Source organism: Protopterus annectens, chromosome 1.part1 (genome assembly GCF_019279795.1).
Source record: "Protopterus annectens isolate FY-2018-M chromosome 1.part1, PAN1.0, whole genome shotgun sequence".
Classification (NCBI taxonomy): Eukaryota; Metazoa; Chordata; order Ceratodontiformes; family Protopteridae; genus Protopterus; species Protopterus annectens.
In genome coordinates this window covers 1769488691-1769510356 of record NC_056726.1, presented here as the reverse complement: position 1 = coordinate 1769510356, position 21666 = coordinate 1769488691, and the positions used below count along the sequence as shown (strand labels likewise).

The 21666-nt window shown below is 39.2% G+C and overlaps 1 protein-coding gene across 1 annotated transcript in view; it reads right to left on the bottom strand.

The window, feature by feature from the left end:
• LOC122816664 (ficolin-2-like) overlaps positions 1-21666 on the bottom strand; it is a 281492-nt gene that overhangs the window by 111186 nt on the left and 148640 nt on the right. The window contains exon 5 of the mRNA XM_044089619.1: positions 18088-18215. Within this exon, the coding sequence (XP_043945554.1) occupies positions 18088-18215 (128 nt within the window). The remainder of the gene's footprint in view (positions 1-18087; positions 18216-21666) is intronic.

The following is a 21666-nucleotide window of genomic DNA, read 5'->3' as shown; positions in this document are numbered from 1 at the left end:
GAATAACTATTACTATTTTCCACTTATTTGGCACAAAACCTCTATGGAGGCTAATGCTGAACAGTGTTATTATGTTTGTTGTTAAACCATGGTTCAGGCTGTTCAAGATGCATCCTGGGATATTGTCAGGACCTGTTGACATAGTATTTGTGGACTGTGGATTTTAATAGTGCTTTTAGGACTCAGTCTTCTGTGGTTGCTGGAGCCCTGCTGCTTTCAGATATTTCATGTAAGATAAGAGTAAGGAGAGAGGAGAAGAGTTTGACCTGAATTTATCAGCCAGTAGGTTAGCTATATCTTCAAGCTCAGTGTAGGTAATATTGTTTACAATCAACTCAGTGCATTGTTGTGCTGTGCCCTCAGATCACCAACATAACTAAAAAGAGCCTTATTATTGTATTTTGATTGGGTGGCTATTTTCACTTCTGTCTTGGCTTTTTTTAAAGTTAAGTTTATTTTTTTTAAATAAGAAACATATTTTTTGAATTATCATGTATGACATAGGCCATGTTATATCTATATAAATGACAATAAACCATAACGACACAATCTCAGTTCCAAACATTATACATTCTAAAAAGTGCCAATCCAACTGCAGCTGCAAACATTATACATCATTTTTAAAATATGCAGTCATTATTAGTCAACCATTACATAGCTCATTCAAATTCTGCCTTCTTTTAAACCTCATTCCTCCTCTCCATGTATTGATCCCACAGTTCCCATTTGTTCCTATATAATTTGCTCCTACCCTTTTTTGAAGATCCCAGTTCCAGTTGTTTTATTTCTGTTACTATTTTCACTCTAGTACAGTTGGTTTAGACATTGATTTCCATTTTCCATTAACTATTTTTTGGCAGCTATCATAATCACATTCAGCAAGGTCTTACTATGTCTAGGCACTTCCAATTTTGTATCATAGCTAAAAAAAAGTTATTTCCCTAGTTACAAAAATTTCCTCACCCAGCATCTTCAACAGAGCAGTCTGTAGGGAATCTTTAAAATCTGCCAACTCATTATACTTCTAGAAAATATGTTCCCAATTACCTCTTTCTGCCCTATCATACCTCCAACATTTGCTGTCTACCGGAGGAAAAATGTTAGAAGTCTGCTTTTGAGTATAAAAATATATGTGTAAACACTTCCAAGCAAAGATCCTAAATCTTCTAGATTTCGTTGCATATTTGTGAAGCATATATATATATATATATATATATATATATATCCCCTTTTGCTTCTTTGAGAATTAGCTAATCTCTCTTCCCAGTCCTTCCTAACCTCCTCTGATTGATTCTTATAGTTATCATGCAATATTTTATATGCTCTACTAATTTTTATCTCTTTAATGGCAAGTCCTGTTCTAGATTCTACTAAAAGTTTACCAATATTATTTCTCTTTACCTATACTCTGATATCAGTCCTTGATATGGAAGGAAATCTCCAGCCAGCAGTCCAAATAAGATAGTGGCATTTTCCCATTCTTTTACCTAACCCTTTCTAGTTATATGTTCATAATACCTTAGTTCCTTTGCCAGTTTTCTCCAATATATTCCCGTCCCCCCTTGCCTGTTGTCTGAATCCTTAATTGCTGTCATCCCTACTGGCAAAATCTCCTTTCTCCATTACTGTGTTGGCTTAGTTTTTAGAAGACCTTCTGCTACTTTATGAATATAATATTCAATATGATTATTGTTGTGCTCCTTAAAGATCTGCATCCAAAATCCCAGTTTCTCCCGGTTACTTGAGCTTCCCCCTGTTTCATCATCATCTCTTTTCACTTTGAATTATAGCTTTCTGCTTGTGCTATGTATGGGAGCCTTAACTGTGTTGCTCTAAAGTACCCCTTCAACCTGGGTAATCCAATTCCGCCCTGTTCTATTGGAAGAATAAGCTTAACCCACTTGAGTCTTGCCATCTTCTCCTCCAAGATAAAATCTTTCAGCTCTTTACTAATTGCTATCCACAGCTTCTCTGGTTGATATAATATGCCTGACTAATGTATACGACTAAAGGGACTAAAAAGATTTTAACTGCTTATATCTTACTATTGACATTCACATAACAGAGCTTCCATTTCATAAGTTTTTGTATTATCTTTTGTTTAGTCTCTCCTCGCATATCCTTAGCTACATATCAGTATCACCTTTAATCCACACTACTAAATACTTCATTTTATCATGTCCCCATAAACATGGATACTGCTGAACCAATTTTTTATGTGGGTACATAATTTATCACTATTGCTTTTATATTAACGTCATTAATTTTGTATCCTGAAAAGGTCTGAAACTGTCTCAGTATCCACAGCACTGTAATATCCCTTTTTGGCTTTGCCAGGTACAAAATAATGTCATCTGCAAATAGAACCAGCTTTTCTGACTACCATACCAATTATATCCTTGAATTTCTGAGTCTCTTATTTTTTTGCCAGTGGTTCTAAATATAATACAAATAACAAAGTGGAGGGAAGACACCCCTGTCTGGTTCCTCTGCACAAGCAGAGATTGTCATAGCGGACCCCAACCACTTAAATTTTCAACTCCGATCTTTCATATATCCTCGTAATCAACCTTATAATTTTATCAGGGAATGCAAATGTTTCTATTGCTTTGCTCATAAAATCCCAGCTTACTCTGTCAAATGTTTTCTTTGCATCAAGACCCACCAACACCAGTGGTGTTTTCTTATATTCTGCTTCCCTCTGGATCATCACTGTTCTGTTTATGTTATCAAATGTTTGTTTCTTCTCCATAAAACCACATTTACCCATATCTATCAATTATGGCATCACTTTTGCCATTCTTTTAGCCATTATAGACATAAACACTTTATAATCATGATTTAGTATTGAACTGGGCCCGTATGAAGCTGAATGTGATGGATCCTTAGACTTGTTAGGTAGTACAGCTGCTACAGCTTTCTTCTAGGATGTTGGTACTTCTCCTCTTACAATACTATTATGGTATAAATACTATTAAACAAAACCTTCCAGCTCTTCGTCAGGTTTTTTTTTCCCTTCTAGCTTCCACACTTCCACAGGAACACCATCTATTCTTGGGACTTTGATGTAGATTGGTTATGCATCATCATTTTTATTTCATCTGCTCCTATCCTAACTGTAAGTGATTGAGCCTCCTCTCTCTCAAGCCTTGGCATACTTAATTCTTCCATAAACATTTCCATTTGGACCTTTTCTTGATTTCCATATTTCTCTTTATACAGGCTTTCATAGAATTTCCAAACTATTTCTAATACTTCTGCAGATCCCTTGTTATAGGCGCCCTAAGCTTGACAACAGCCTTTTTCTACCTTCTGTTGTCTGAGTCATTGTGCTAAAAGTTTTTGTGCTCTGGAGATATTATTAAAAAAGAGTTGCTTAACAACAATCTTTCAAAACTCATGCATATTATTGAGGTGGTCCCTTATTTTGGGTCTATATCATATGAGCGAATCATGCAAATTACGAACGTTCATAATATCGAACGTATCGGACCTCAAACTTCCTATTGTGGGGGGGCTGCACCTCCCACCCCCCCCCCCGCTAAATATATATTCCAACTCTAAGATTGCACTACAGTGAGGAAAGGGCAAATATCCCATTGTTCACTGTACTGCAATCTCAGAAAAAGCACTATGAGGTCCAGTACGTTCGATATTATGAGCATTCGCAATTTGTGCAATTCACTCATATGATAGAGACCCACTTATTTTCTGTTTAACATTCTGTAGTTGCTCCTCTTCTTGTTATGTGTGATTCTCTCTATTTTGCAATACTTTAATATTTGTCAGTCCCTCTAAATAATTCTTGTTACTTGTCAGAAAAATATGTATTAGTATATGTATTAGTAAGATGCTTAGTGCATTTAGAGATTGAAAAGGGTTAACACATTTATTCTATTTTACACTGCATAAATCTGTACACACTGCAGATGCTTTCTGACCTTGTATTGTCAGCTAAAATCTTTGCTTATGCCTTGGAAATTTACTGAGAAGCAGATGATTTCTGCTTATGTCAGGAAAATAATGAATAGATACGATACTACTTGTATAAATGTTATGAAACTTAGACAAGGAGTTCCACTTGTGCTGTGAGAAAATACTCAGCTGTAGAAGCTATAGATAATTAGAACAAAGACTGCTTGAAAATATGAACTGTAATCAGCATTTGCTTATGCCTGAGTTAGAAAAGTACCTTGAAATGTAACACATGTATTAGAATTGTACAATAGGGGCCTGTAACGGGTTAGTGCCCACCAAGGCCAGGTTGTTTTTCTCAAAAAGTTTCTCACAAATCTAGTCATGTCAGCAGAAAATCTGAGTAACATCTGCTGTAGAACAACACTGAAAGTTGTGTTTGATTAAGTCAGCTATAGAAGGCCATGTCTTGTAAAACAGTATAAGAATAGCATACTTCCTGTTAGTAGTTAGGCAAAATCTTGTATTTGCATGTTTTTGTCTCCTTGCTGCAAGTTATTAAATGTGCCTTAACTGAACCTTACGTGTATTGGTCTTTGAAGTTTTTTTCCTTTGACATTACTTCTTAACCATATCTCCCTTTCTTTTATTTCCACTGTATTTTTATATTCCACTTTAATTTTATCCCACTCCCTAGCTATATTTTCAGAAGCAGTTTCTATCTTCTGTAATAGCTCCTGAATATTTTTCACTACCCATTCCTTAACTTCCTCTCTTTTCAACAGATAGGTGGGAAAGTGCCAGTGTCTCATTTTATTTCAATACCCTGTGTTTTTATATTAGTTATTATTGGTACATGATCTGAAACCTCAGTCTTGGCTTTGGTTGATTTAATTAAACACATGAGTTGCTTGATTAATGTAATGAGAGCTCTATCATTCGGCGTATTGCTCATCTTACTTTTAGCCAATATTCTCTGCCTCTTTATTGTAAAGTTTGTTGATATTAAAGTTCCATCCGGTTGGTTGCTTTGGTGGTATGTCCTTCACTTGTTTTTATTGGGTACAGCAACATCTGTGCAGATGTTTACATGCTAGTATAGTTTAATGGGGTATGTTTCCACATATTCAGTATTGTTAACTAGGTATGGTGAACATTTGAAGCTTGCTATGGTCTCTTTTAGGAGCAGGTGGTTTGTCTTGGAGAAACTTATAAAGGTACCTGGGGCAGAAGGGGACAGTGAATTCAATTTTATTTTGAAGGAGACAGCTTTATGGTCCAACCTAAAAAGTGCTAAAGCTATGTAAGGGATGGAGAAAAATGTCTTCATATTAATAATGACGATGTCTAAGATGTTATTCCCTTTAGTGGGTATTCGGCCAGGGTGTTCATATTGACAAAGTCCAGGAATCTCTGTGCTACTGTAGCAAGTAGAAGGTAACAGCAGAGAAAGCAATACTTAATGTAACATGGATGGGGTGGAGGAAATGACTGCAGCAATGTAAAAAAGCATGGAAAAACTTGTATTTAGGAAAAAAACAACAAGTATTCTACTATAATGTCTGTACTCGTGAAACCTAAGAATACTATGCTAAAGACTGAGCAAAACAACTATACTAGTGTATAGGAAAGCCACAGTAAAATAACATGATCATTTTGGTCAACAATCAAAGCATTTATACATCCTGGTAAAAAAAAATTGCAACCTTGCCCATTTACATATGAAATGGACTACAACATATCATGCAAATTAAATTCATAATACACAGATGTTGTTAACTCACTTAATAACTGTAACTCTCCCACAATGTCACTTAGTAACATAGTCAATGTCATAACTATTATGATGATGGTATAATTACAATGGAATTGAGCAACACTATTAACATGAGGTAAACAATATGACAATATAGTGGAGCAATTCAGAAATTAATATATTTCTTGCTGAGAGATGTTAACTTAAGTTGTAGACCACAGTTAAAACTGAGTACAAAAACATGTAGAGGATAGCTGTCACACTAGTCCAAAGTGTCACTAGCATGAGGCAAAGGGGGTAGTTGACCAGGGTGCAAATTGTTAGGGGGTCAGTCATGGGTATGTATGTTACCTTTTTTTTTCTCTTGGTCAACTTAGAGTTGAGGGGGCTGTCAAACTAGATAACTGCACATGGCTCCAAAATACCTAGTGGCAGTTCTTGCTCTAGTAAAGTTATATATGCAAGAGGCTGTTCACTGTTGGTAGTAAATGTATTGCACACTGTCACCTTTGTAGTGCTATGACATCCATTTGTACCTAATGTATCATGTACTCCATGACAAATAAACAATGAACTGCTACATGGTAGACAAATGCATCATGTAGGAGCTGATTAAGCTGCGTTAGCCTCATATGCAGGCCTGGGGGAAGCTTGGTGTAGCTCTCCCTGTGGGCACCAAGTTATCTGTGGGATTGAATATACTAGTTACAGTGACCTTTCAGTGATGAATGGAAAATGATGGGTGTATCCCAAACATTCAACCAAGGATACTTTACAGTGCCTTGATGCCAAGCTACAGCATGTGAGGGGGTATGTGGTTTCCATGTACTACAGAGACAGTGAAGGAGACAGAGTGAGAGAGAGTGAGAGGGATCACCATTCAGGCTTTTTATAACATAAACCATTTCCCTGAGGTACTGGTGGCCATAGACTATATATACATTATATAAAAAGCCCCAGCTGGGGAGCAGGGGCAAAGGTATATTAATTCTAACATGTTCTACTTTATCAACTGATAGGTGGTTTATAATGCTCAAGGTATAGTATTCAATGTATCTTCAGGCCACCTAGCCAGTGCCCACATTTCCCACATATGTTACACATGTGACCTACACCAGCAGTATGTACAGCTTGATCTTCCCCAGGGACATGATAATGCCTGATCACCCTAGAGCTATGGCTAGTGACACCTTTTACAAACCCACAGACCAAAAAGGAGAATGACTGCAACACCATCTTGTCACAGTCTTGAGTCATTGTTGAACTTGTTTAAGGATCACTTATACTGCCCAGATACATATGGTGGTGTTCTGCAATTCAACCCTGCAACATGTAGTAAAATGTTTGCAGTTTGTACAATGTTACACAACATCCAGGTGCAGGTGATGTATGCTGTGACACTAACTAAGAGGCAATGTCACAACATACTGTGACAATGGCTAAGAGATAGTATCTGCCTAATGTGTGTTATACCATGCATAGAGTGGCTACTCCGTGCAACAGATATAGGTTACCAAGTTACAGTGTACTGAGGAAAGGGCACAGTTATCATTCTATGAACAGGTGGGAATGGCCACTGTGCCAAGTGTCAGCAATGAACATTGTGTGCACAGGAGTGTAGATGAGCAGTATTGGCAAGTGTGTGTGCCAGACATGTCCAGGAATGATGAGATAAAGAGGTCTATGGCCATGGAGGGGGTGAAGTCTCCATTGCTGTACAAGTGCATGGTGGTGGGCAGTGCAGATGTCACTGCATGTGTATGTGTGCTGAGACACAGCCCCAGCAAATGTCTCAGCATGTGCTAGAATCTATTAGACAGATCCTGGCCACTCACAGGTGAAGAATGTGTTGACAATCCATGTCCCCATCCAGAAAGGCACCCTCTTCTGGGGAGGTCACAAGCATGATCCATATCATTGTGAAAGGCTACAGTGATCTGTGACCGCAAACAGTAGCCTAATGCTTCAGGTAGACTCAGGGCAAACTCTCCATCCATGTGAATGCCCACTTAACATCATCGTACCCTCAACACTGGATGACAGAGTATAGCCGGTGGCACTGCAGGTCCAGATCATGTTTCTGCCTTCCACAGTGAGTGTTTGCATAATCAATGGAAGTGGACAGCCCAAGGAAAATGTGTTAGATGGGATGTGTTGCCACACAAGGGCACCTACTTTAAGGAAACTTCATACACCACATTCTATGATGTTGCATGTGTAACGCTTGCACTCTTTGAGGTCATCATAGAGAGAATGCACTATCCCATCCAACTCAGCAATGCCTGTATTTGTATCTTCACATCCCTGTATTATGGCCCACAGAAATGCTTTGTATCGACCATGGACACACTTAGCTGAGGAGGTGGATGGTATCTATGGTGCTCATGTCCCTGTATTATGGCCCACAGAAATGCTTTGTATTGGCCATGGACACACTTAGCTGAGGAGGTGGATGGTATCTATGGTGCGCTCAGTCACCAGCAAACATTCCACTGATGTCATCTTGCTGCTCTGTGGAGCTTTCATTAAACAAGAGGATTATGCTTTGGGTGATAATATCCCACCCACTGTGTCTAAATCTTCCTGGCCATGGCAGTCAACATGTGTTTGTGGGGTGGGTTGCACAGGCATGGAAGATGTGCCCATGGAATAGTGTAGGAATGTGGCCATCAAATTTCTGAAATCTATCACTGACACTATGACCTCTGATCCTGCCAGGATTTAGCTGCCACCATCATCATTAGAAGCAAACAGTTCCATGAAATCAGGCAGCTCTATGTCCAAGGTAGAGGACCCATATAAAACAGCTCCTCTGAAAATATTAAAAGAAATCACCAAAACTAAATAAGAGCCCTTCACCAATACCTGCAGCCCTGTGCATAAACTAGTGCTACTTAATATAGTGACACAGGAAAATAAAAGGAAACATACTTGTCAAGTTGCCTCTTAGCTTGAACTTCTGATGTTCCTAGAAAAGATAAATTACATGGTTTAAGTTGTGAGGTACTAGAGAAGATACCTGTCTATGTTAATAGATACCCACCTGGAGCATCACCAACAGGTATGTGTGGTGGCCTGCTTATCACAGGGCTATGCCTCTCTTCCACTGTGAATACCAGAACTGTCTAGGCCCCCAAGCAGAAGTGATAGTAACTCTTCCATCTGTCTCAGTGGGGGTTCAGTCAGCAGACCACCTGCTTTATCCCTTTGCTACAGTGTCAGATGGGCTAGCCAAGTACTTGCATCACTTATCATGTCAGCAGTCTGTCATGTGACCTGATCACAGTTTCCTTTCTTACTACTGACAGTGCTTATGTTTGCAATCACATCCCACTTGCCATGCTTGCAGAAGACCCAGTCAGATCATTTATGGTTAATCATCTGCTGACCATGGAGATGGAGGCCCTGAAGCAAGATCTCATTCTCTGGAAGAAAGAACTTGCACTTCCTCTTTTTTCCATAGTCTGCCATGCTTACTTGAAAATGAAAGGAAATACACCTGTGGGAATTATCTGATATAGTTCTACAGAACTACAAACTATATAAGGCAGTGGTGTCACAAACCTTGTGTCATTGATACATGTGTAAATCTGGGAACTCTGTGAAGATGTCATGTGCAAAAAAAATCAGGGTTCATTAACCACATGTGGCAGGTGGCACTAAGTACATTGTTGGATGCTATAGGGTGCACGCATGCAATTATGTAGGACTGTTGCTGGTATGCTGGCATCTGCAGGTGCACTGGCTCTTCTGTCAAACATAAGGCAACCATGAAGACTCTGGAGGACATCAACAGTGGGTAATGGCAGATTTACACATATACTTTATGCCACGCAGACCCTCAAAAGTACCTGAGTGGTGCTGTTGATTACATTTGTGTAAACAAAATACACAGTGCCTATGTGATTCATTGTACTTGGGGAACCTTCCATGTTAAACAGTTAAGACATTGGAGGATATATGCATGCATCTCTCAAGTAAATGTAGTCATACAACTTCACATACCACAGGATCTGAATGCAATCACCTCATAGTGTAGATAAATGTCCCAGTATGTAGATATGTGTGTAAACTGTAGTACCCCTAAAACACCACCAAAGAAAAACACAAACATGATTCCTGATTATAATGCCTTAGTAGTAAGCCACATCTGATGATGCAAAATGTTACACAGGCCACACCAATAACATACCCTTGACTGAATCCTCACTAAGCCCAGTCAAGTGTGCACATGATGGAATGGTTTGGATCCATTCAGCAAGACACACATTACACACTGGACTTTCAGGCACACAACCCCAAAACCTTTAATAATACTCCAAAAGCTTTAACAATGTATGTGGTATGTGTGACATGGGGAAAGTGTCTTGTGTAGGTACACATCCTGTATATAAACAGGACTTGCTTGCATGACGTATGGATACATTTTGGCAGTATATGCTCTATACTTTTCACAGTGTTATCTGCACTCCCCACATAGAATGTGATGTCCTCACACTGGGCCAGTAATGAAGGAGCCTGAATCATCACCACTGACACTGGAGAGGGATGTTCACTTGAAATACAAATGGATACAATCAGTATTTCCAGATGCAGACCTCTCTGCATCAAGCAGAATTTCCCATAAGAGCACTGAGGGCACACACTCAGCCCAAGGCCTGGGTGTCTCTATCTGTCTCCCTCCTGGTCCTCAGTAAGGCTCCCCACTGGCACAGCTGTAGGGTTAGGTACTCAGCTGAGTGTCCAAGCCAAGTCTTCCAGCACCCAATATGTGAAACCAGTGCTTTGTGTCCCTTCTCCAAGTAATTGACACACACACTCTTTAAGATTTAATTTTCACACACACACACACACACACACACACACACACACACACACACACACACACACACACACACACACACACACACACTGGATTCACTACCACCAGTCAGTTACTATAAAGCTTTTAAAAGGGTATCCAATTATGCTGAGTGAAGTTAACCCCCCCACACTTCTCATATGCAGCTTTCTTTTCTTAATTTTCCCTAACTTTCCTCTGCATCCCTCTACTTCAGCCCTTCAAATTATTACTCATGTTTCTTCTTCTCTACAACTTTGTTTTATTCATTAAGATGTTAAAGAGTTTTTTTTTTCTGAAGTCCTATCGTAAGTTTGATTGTTACCATAGGTTTCCTACCTCTTGTACTGTATAACTACTGTCTTTGCTGAATTTTTCTGCCTTGTAAATTTTCCACTACCACATGAATGTATATTTTGCTACGTACTCATATTCATATATGGCATGAATGCTTGCAGTAATGTGCACTAATGTTTTCGTATTACTTGTAATGTAAACTTTGTCATTGTTATTGTTATTTTTTATTGTGTATCCTTTCTCCTCGAGTCTCCACTGAAAATGGGCCACCAGCCCAGTTAGACTAACCCGTTTAACAAAATACAAATAAAATAAAATAAAATAAAATAAATAAATAATTATTAATACAAATGGTAATGTTGACCAAGCAGCAAGGCTTTCAGGAGTGGCTAGATTTATCACCAAATAAATATATGCAAATACTATTTTCTAAAAAAGAACCAGCCACAATGAAAAGTTTAAATATATTTAATAGTAAATAATAAAAGAACAAGAAAATGCTAAATAATTATTTACAGTAAACACAAGAGATTCAGCCACAGGGTATATTAAAACTAACATCAATGGAATGTTTCACACAGTTATAGAAAAACAGTCTCACTATCTATTCCTGATTGACTAAAAGAATAACCTTTCCTACTTACTGAATAGAGCAAGGCAAGATAGGTGAGTGGTCCTTGTTATCAGATCCAAGACAGAATACAGAATGCTGCTGAGACTTTAGTCTCCTCTAATTTTAAAACATTATTTCTGTACAGAATGACATGACATACATCTGGTCATCTGACTGTTTCCCATGCTATCCCCTATCAATAGAATCTATCAGGGTTTAGCACCTATGCGCTACAATACACACAGATAGAGCATTTCTCAGAAGTGGCATAGCTACTGGAAGTCACAGAACCATAAAAACATTCCCACTCTTTCTACAACCTATTCTCTAGAACAAACATTGTGTCTCTGGCTCCATTCAAAATTGGGTGATAACATCTTTTGGCTTAACCCATAAACTAATTTAATTTCAAGAATATTTTTTCAAAGTCATATGGATTAACCTCTTCTCTCCCAGTATATGCTGTTACAATGTATACATTTAAACAGTTACAATAATGCTTATACATTTATTTTCCTTCCAGCAGAGCATACTATTGATACATTTTAACACAAGCAAACCTCAGAAATACATTTTCAGCACAAGCATCTGTACAAATCAGTTTGCTATACTAATGACATATAATTATTTACAAAATTCCAGCTAGCTCTGCTGGCATATGTTACAAATCCACTGCCCTACTTCTCCTGGCATGGCTAGTAGTATCTCCTATTGTCAAACATTAATGCAGAGTCTTTACTAGCACACAACGTGTAATATGCACATCGCACATCACTGCCCCCAAACAACATAACACAAGCCATATTGTGGCAGGTATGCACATACCATATCAACACACACATCACTTGTAAATTAAGTGGAAGGCAGCCTGCAACACCATTTACCCTATCACAGCAGTAAACTGTCTGTCAAGGTAATACTTTCCAGTATAGTAGCATCATTGCTGTACCTTGAGACAGCTGCATAAACAAATACTACTGTAGCAGTGTATCAAGGATACCCTGAAGCACCACAAAATACTTGAGTAATAAATAATAACAATACCATTTCTCACATACTTAACCTTCAGAGACAACTGCTGCTTGTAGAAATCTTTCTTGCCATTTTTTTTTCACATTGCTTCACTTGTTGCTATGATTCAATCTTCTACAATATGATTAGGCCCATGTCAAATGCAGGAACTTTAATCACATAGTTCTGAAGCTTCTAACATGCCCCACATTCTAGTAATGCCTGGTGCTGTGAATGTCCTTGTACTCTACAATTTGACCATTAGAGCAATAATCAAAGCCCTGCTAAGAGGCTTGCTCACCTATATGCACTTGCATGATAACTAGAGAAGAGTCATGAGCATGCATAGTGGGGTCAATGACTCCTGCAGAAACAAGCAGAAATATATTTCACTTCTGTAGCCTATGATGGTGTTAAAGAAAAAAAATGCTAGACACCATGAAGCTTGTACTCATTTACAACGCCAGTGTCCGCACACGAACACCGTCTATTTATGCAGCAAGCAATTGTGACACCAAAGGAGGTCCTGCTAATTATCTGAATGACATTGTACAATGCATGTGGCAACCATCAACATGTATGACAGTAAGAATGCTATCATAGGTCTTTCAAATGTAACCTGATGAATGGCCATGGCTTCCAAGAACACCGCTGTTGATAGGGTTCCCAGGTGCTGGAGAATAGGGACCACCAGAAGTACCTGATTACAGACACTTGTGAAAGTCTCCAGTATAAGGAAGATGCCTATCACTGAAATGGCAAAACTAGGTTACTGTTAGCTGCCTGTCGGGAGCCAGAATCCACCACATAACACAAGCACTCAGGTCACTTCAGAATAAGTACAAATATGACTCTGTCATTGTTCATGTTAGTGTGAATGACCTGAGGCGTACCTCCCTGGACTACATGAAAAGAGACATGGAAGAGCTCTCTGATCATGTAGCCCAGGTGGGTATGACCCTGACCCTGAGAAGCATCCTGCCCTCACCAAGAATGATACCGCAGTATAAAGAAAAAATGATCAATTTCAAAAATTGCCTAAGCTTCTAGTGTCATTCAAAGGGACTCCAGTGCCTGTCAGCCTGGGATGACATGCTCAACAAGCCTCATTGCTTCACAAGAGATGGCTTGCACTTGTCACCCCTAGGCTTTCGAATACAGTCCAAGGCTCTTGCTGCCCCCATTGTGCCTTTTTTAGGCAAGGCTCAAAAGGCAAACCCACCTCCATAAACAGCACAAATAAAAAAATGAGGGTTATGCTACTCAATGCCAGGAGTTTAAATCTCAAAATGCATGCGCTTGAATTACTCCTCAGTATGGAGAACGTTGATATCTGTACAGCAACTGAAACCTGGTTCAAGGCTCCACAGAGCACCCCAGCACTACCGGGCTACAACTCATACCACACATTTCGGCCACAGTACATGGATCAAAACACAAAAGGAGGGGGTGTATCCATATTCATCAAGGATACCTACACCTTCAGGTTAATGGTGCAGCATGATACCTCTGAGATCATCCATGTGCAACTAACATCGGGCAAATCTGCAATGCAAATTGTGGCCTGCTACAGATCAGCCCCCATGACACAGGACCACCACTCTGCCTTCCTGGAGACACTGGAAAACATGAAGGTCCTACCAAGCACCCTGATACTGGGCGATTTCAATTCCACTACTGTTAACTGGGAAAGCTACTCAAGTTCAAACACCCATGTCCAGCACCTCCTGGAATTTATCAACTCAAATGCCCTGGATCAGCTGGTAAACTCACCTACTAGAGGTGAAAACATATTGGACCTGGCCATCACCAACATGGGCGACAGGTGTTCCATACCGGAGGTTAACCCATCAATGGTTAGATCAGACAATAAACTAATCACTCTGGATGTCCACACCACACCACTACCCCCAACCAAGGAAACCATAGTGAAAAACATTTCTATAGCAAACTTCACCTTACTTAAGACAGAGGTGGTAAGTTTCACAGGCCCCACGCTAAAGGATAACAGTGTCCAAGTTGCAGGAACCTTTACAAATGCACTCTATGAGCACCTACAAGGATGCATAGATCATGCCATCCCTAGCAAATCCAAGACTCACTCCCCTAAGTGAAGGAAAACAGTCTGTTGGACTCCTGCTATAAACAGGCTATACAATAGAAGGAGGAAACTAGTTTAGAAAAAAAGCAAATCCCAAGAAGGAAAGACATCCCTGATCAGTATCAGTAAGAAACTAATGTCCCTCATAAAATCATCCAAGGCTAACTTTGAAAGAAAAATAGCCAAGGATTCAAAAGATAACCACAAAGCCTTCTTTAGCTATGTCAAGAATCTAAGTGGCAATTCACAGATATGCTCTGAGATAGTGCAAAATAGCACAAAATATACTGAACCTACTGATATTGCCAACATCCTGGCAGATAGATTCAGTGCAAGCTTCACCCCCTGCTCACCCTCAAAAGGGCCCACAACAATACCGGAAAAGTGTAGTGTCCCGGAAATCACAGACGCACAGGTGAAAACAGCCCTTTCAAAAGCCAAAAGCACAGCATCAATGGGGCCAGATTGTGTCCCAGGCTGCGTCTTGCACAAAATACAGAATGAACTAACCCCCCACCTAAACACACTGTTCAACCTCACCCTCTCCACAGGCTACAAGCCCATAGAATAGTGCACAGCAATGGTTATTCCGCTCCACAAAGGAGGGGACACAACTGACCCTGGTAACTATCACCCCATAAGCCTCACTAGCCTGGTATGCAAGGCTATGGAACGCATCATCATCATGGAACTCATTAACAAAGACATTGGGAACCTCCAAACACTTGACCCGACTCAGTTCGGCTTTGTTAAGGGCAAATCATGCCTACTAAACCTGGCTGACGTTTTCAAGACAGTCACCAAGGCCATAGATGAGAGGAAGGTGGTTCACACAACCTACCTTGACCTTGCCAAGGCTTTTGACACCATTCCCCACTCAGGAATTATAGAAGAACTCACCAGCCTGAACATAAACCCCTACGTAACGAGATGGGTTGCCAACTGGCTTACAGACAGAACTCACACGGTAAGAATAGCCGGCTCCAGGTCTGACTCTAAACCAGTCACAAGTGGTGTCCCACAAGGCTCGGTCCTGGGACCTCTACTGTTTGGCATATACTTCTCAGAAGTACAGGTAAACACAGGAGGACTACGGCTAACCAAGTTCACCGATGACTGCAAACTAGGAGCCATAACTGACTCTCGGGCTGATACGGACATTCTCCAAAAGGGACTTACTGAGATGGACACCTGGTGTCAAAGTCATGGTCTCAAGCTAAATGCCAAAAAATGCATAGTCATCCCATTTGGGAAAAACAAAACACCCATGAATTACCACATAGGTGGCAGCCCCCTTAATACAGAATGTAATAAGAGATCTGGGGACCCAGGTAGATAGTAATCTCTCCTTTGACAATCATATTGCCAAAGTAGTTAGGAAACCCTTCTATGAAGCCCATCTAGTTACTAAAGGGTTTGCATCTAAAAATAAAGAGGTTATAGTGCCCCTCTACTTGTCACTCATCAGACCCATCATAGAGTGCAATGGCCCATTTGGGATGTACCTCACAAGACACTTCCAACAGCTGGAAAGACCACAAAAGTACCTCACCAAGAGGATTACTGGCCTCAAACATATGTCCTTTGCAACCCGACTGGAAAAGCTCCAGCTGTACTCAGTGGCATATCGCTTACTCAGTGGTGATCTCTGCCTGACTTACAAAGCCATGTCCAACTCAGAATTGATGGACATGCTCCACCTAAAGAAATCCAGCTCACTGCGAGCCCCTCACTCCACAACAATAAATAGAACACACTGGAGGGATAGATTCCTGTCACAGAGACTCCCCATGCTTTGGAACAAAATTCCTAACTACATTAGGCAGAGCCCCTCACTAACACTCTTCAAGAGAAACCTTGGCGAGTGGATGGGTAACAGAAAATACACCTCTGGGATCACTTCACTGGCTCTTCCTGACAGAGGCTCAGTTAATTAATCAATGGGGCGAAAGCCTAGTACCTACCTATGAACCTATCTCTGATGGCACTGACATATCTCACAGTGGTAAGCAGTGCAGGCAACACTCTGTGACCCACAGAGGTGCCATCCTGACCTTCTTAGCTGGTGGAATGAACATGTCAGAACAACTCAAAAGAGTTGATAATCAGGCACATGTGCCATGCTGGCACTGATTTAACAGCTGCAGCTGATATCATTGCTGATTAAAAGACTGTTTATATCATCACAAAGCCTTGTAGTTCCAAACACATTTTTTTTTGGTTCTGGATTGTACCTGTCTGAGAAATGTTCTGGGTGCCAACTGAGGTAGCTACAGCTATGGCATTATATAATTGCATTTAATGATAGCTTTAAGAATAGATTTTCTCATGATGAGTGAAGATATTTCAGTCCTCTTAGCCATGATATATATTAGTATCTGCATATATTTAAATCCTTCAGTACATACTGCCGGATCAGAAAAGACTACGTAAGCTACTAATGAATATATTTACCTTATGTTTTTAATGTATATATTTACAGGCTGAGTGGACATTTTTGTTCTTGTTAGTCGGTACAGCCAGCTTCATATAGTGGTGTCAGTGGCTCAGTGGTAACACGTATAGTTGATACTGAAAACTCAAAAGGTTGTGGGTTCTATTCCCAATCTAGGTGATTAAGTTAATTTTTAAACTGCAATGCAGACATTAGGGGTGCCATACTCCTGAGTGTGCCATCATGGCTGCGGAGGAACATGAAGTCTAGCAGTTAGCGCAGAAGTTTAAGACAGTATTAATGAGCCCCTTCCAGTAGTCCATGATTTGACTTCCTCAGCATCCCTTTCCCTACTATTTGACTATGAGCAAGTCACTTAACCAGACAGGGTTCTGGGAAATGTGGGCTAGCCTCTTCAGTGGGCTCCTAGACTACAAGTCTAGTAACTACCTATGAACAATCTAAGTCACAGACATTACTACCTGTGTTGGGGAGAGCTAGTCAAGTACACAGATCACTGATTTTAAAATCATACTTAGCTGGTCTTGGCAAGTGTTAGCCTACCTACGTGCAAACCATATTCAGACTGTCACTGGCAGGTTTCAGCTACTTGTTGCTTCTGCATGAGAAAGATGCTTTGGCTAGAGACCACAACCATTTCATGGAATGTCTTTACAGAAGTTATATTTATGTATAAACTGGGATGGAAGAATTATATTTTTCAATATTTTACCCTCTATATTGTTGGCACCCAGTATTTCAAGCATTAAGAAACTATATGCTTGTATCAGATTTATCATTCTGTTCTGCCCATTTTGTACACATGGCAGCAAGCTGCAAAGTTTTATGAATCTGTTTTCATTCTAGAATGGAGTGAGCAAACTAGAATGGAATACCCTACCCGTTCCACCATATTATTGGCTGGAGCTATGACAAACTATGCATAAAATAATTACAATATTTGATTAAGTATACCATAAGCATCTAAAACAATCATGGTGCTTAATTTTTTTTTTTTATTTGGAGTATAAGCAAATGACATTTTGAGCCTTGGCAGTGCATGATATGAATGAAAATATAAAGCAGTATATATCTGCAGTTTCATTTAGGTCTCACTCACCAACCAGCCTCCACTATCAGTATCCATGTCACAATATACAGCCAATGGTTTACAGCTTTCAAGATAGACAGTGTACCATCCACTCAGAGTATGGCCCAGTTGCAGAAGCTGCTTACAGTTTTTCGGCTCTGTAAAGACAAACCATTTTGTTTTCCTGAATGAAACTACTTCTAAATAAATAAATAATTAAATATAAACCTTTCATATTTTTGTAACTCAGATAAGAAAGTATTAAATCATTTTGGTGTCTTTGTTTTTTCAATAAAGAAGAATATGTCTACTGAATAACATGAAAACCAATCTCCTTTTTTTTGCATTTTTATCCTTCACAAAAGTCAAAGTCTGAAAAAAATTATACTGAATCTGTGCTTTGTGATAAAGAGCATATAAGATTATCTATCTCTATTTATTTAGTTATATTTAAGTAGTTATACTGATGAAATTAATAATCATTTTTCCATGCAATCTGGGAGCATACATAAACACAGCAGACAAACATAATGCTTTAACATAATTGGCATAAAATGAAAAGAAAACAGATATTCTACATTTAATCATATACAGTATTCCAAAGAACCACTTTTTGCAGACATGTTAGATTACACAGAAAAGAAACAATGTGAGTAAGGTGTGCAGTAACACCATAGAATATTTTTGACATCAGAGGATACACATGTTCACTTTGCAGGGATCTAGAAGTGACATGGATAGTTTGCATCCTGAGGATATTAGTTCTGAAAGTCATTTCCTCTTTATGCTACATTTGGAAACAGTATATGATACTGCAGGTTTCTTCCTCAATTACTTTGCTTTTCCTTCTTTCTTCTCTCTTTCTTTTCATCTCACACATCATCCTCATTTTATCATAATCTGGTTCATGCTTATCTTCTTTAGTTGTAATAACTATTCTGTCTCTTAATTGTCTTCAAGTACTACCCCTACTCATCTCCATAGTTCGTATTCATTAAACTTACTTTATGTTTTATTTCCTCAAAACTGTAAATATTATAATGTTGTATATACTGGAAATATTGTTTTATTGACAATGTTTAGTCAATTTGATGTAATGCAGTGCATTGGTATATCTGCTTAACAATATTGTTGTAAGGGCATAGCACAAAATTGCCAAACCATTAACTTACATAGGCAGTCTATCCCTTACTACAGAAATAGTCCCACCTGCCCTAAAACAATTAAATTTCCCTCCCAAAAATAAACTTTTCCAATACACTTAATAACTTTACACCCATCTACATTCCCTGATCCCTTATCAAACTTTTTCTAAAAAATCCTTTACAAATACTCAAACACATAGCTTTGGACTACTTTCAGACAAATAGCATGATTTCATAAATGACTTCAAAACTACAATAACCTTATTGTCTGCGACTGACTCCATCTGCAGTAATATCAGTGATGGACTAGTTACTGCTGGCATCTTTGTGGACATGGCTAGAGCATTTGAGACTGTAATCCACAACCTGCTGCTTATGAAATTGAAAACATTTAACTTCAGTGAAAATACCATAAAGTGGTTCTAAAGTTAGCTCAACAATAAAACATTCTAAGCCCATACTTACAGTCTTATATCATCAGAGGGCACCCTACACACAAGGGTACCACAAGGATCTGTCCCGGGTTCCATTCTGTTCTCCTTATTTATTAATGACCTCCTTGAAGACATTCCTTTGCTAGATGTACTATATGCTGATGATATCCTTTTATTCTTCATCATCATCAGTGACATCATCAACCTGCCTGTTGCTATTTTCTACATGGGACCTGGGTGACACATCAGCTGTTGCCATCTTTCTTTATTACCCTCCTACTTTCTTTGATGGTCAAGCCTGACTATCTCAGGTCTTTTCTCATGAAATCCATTCATCTCTTTTCTGGATGTCATTGTTTCCTTTTGCCATCATCCTGTCTCTCCTAAATCTTCTTCACTAGGTTGTCTTCAGCTTTCTTGCACTTGTGCCCAAATCACCTTTTTCTCTTCTCTTGGACTTCCTTTGCAATTGGAGCTACTGTGACTTCTGCTCTGATGCCCTGATTTGTTCTTCTGTCCCACAGTGTACTTCCTACTGTCCATGTCAGGCACATCATCTTCATCACCTCTAGCTTTCTCAATTGCTTTACATCTTACTTTTCAGCTTTTTAACATTCTCCTGTCATGCACTATCCCTGGCACTCTATCTCAGTTGGCTACAGCCCCTCTGATTATAGTTGTGACCTACTCATTCAGAATTTCGTTTTTCTCATCAACCCTTCCCTAATACTTGAAGCTGTTAGCCTGTTCCATAATTTTCATGTCTATCTCAGTTTTCAGTTTTCTTTGATTCCAACATTTGCTGCCATGACTTCTGTTCAGTTTCATTCCATGTGCCTTTAGTTTTGCATTCCATTCCTGTATCATTTGATGACATTTTTGCTGAGAATCTGCTTGCAATCCCATAATGTCTGAATACAGCAGCTTTGTTGATCTGTCCCCTCTGACCTGTTTGCTACTGACACCCTTCTATTGCAGTTCTTTAAATGCCCAGCCAGACTGCAAAGTGACTTGCAACTGTCCTTTGCAGAGCTTTGAAACTGAGCTTAATCTGATCTTCTTCTAATTAACCACAATAAAATAAATATTATGGCATTGTCTACCCCACACAAAATCCTACATCTATCTGACATAAACCTAACAATGTTATTGTACATGTTGCTGAATCAAAGTACTTAGGACTTACCCCTGATCCCTCTCTTACCTTTGTTACACTTACAGAAAAGGTCAGCCATAAAGACCTCTCCCATCTTAAACTCTCATAAAATATTGCACTAACTTTCACCAAATGCCCTCATTTCCCTAGTCAAAAACATTCTCTTGCCTAAATTGGAATAAGGGCTACCTCTTCTAACTTTCTATTCAGCCTACAATATCCAAAAATTCAAATCACATAAAACAAAGTATGCAGATTTGCTCTTCTAGCTGATGGTAAATCTTAGGTTCATATATTCATAAATTAATTACAGTCCCGCAAGACTTTTCACTGCTTTTATATTTTGCTTAGGTTTTACCAGATGTAAAAATTATAGCAACTTTTATGAAATCTTTCTTTCCAGGTAATGACAGAAGAGTGGCATACATATATTCATACAGTTGCTGCCATATTGAGCTTCTGTAGAGACTTGTGCTAGGATTTATTATGCTTTAATGTAGTACAGAAGAAATTCCTTGGAGCTTTTACACATTATGTTAAGCCTTTTGATTCTTACATTGCTCTACCTCTGAGGTTTTCCCCTTATGGTGGCCTTGTAAACAGAGCAGTATCATAGGCAAAGCCACATGGTATTTCAGCAGCCCAGGGAAGTGGTAAATGATAATTAGTCATGCTCTTCCCTGAAAATTACCACTGATCCAGACTTGCTAAAAAAAAACAACTCAGAAAATTGCTCAGCCAAGAACATTTTACTCTAGGAGGAAAAAGTGAGTACTGTCAAAATACAGCGGTCACCTATTCAGTCCTGTGGGGTACTTGAGGTGCAGGTAAGTCCAGTGGAGCTGTGGAGGTGTACCATTGTGCATATGTATGT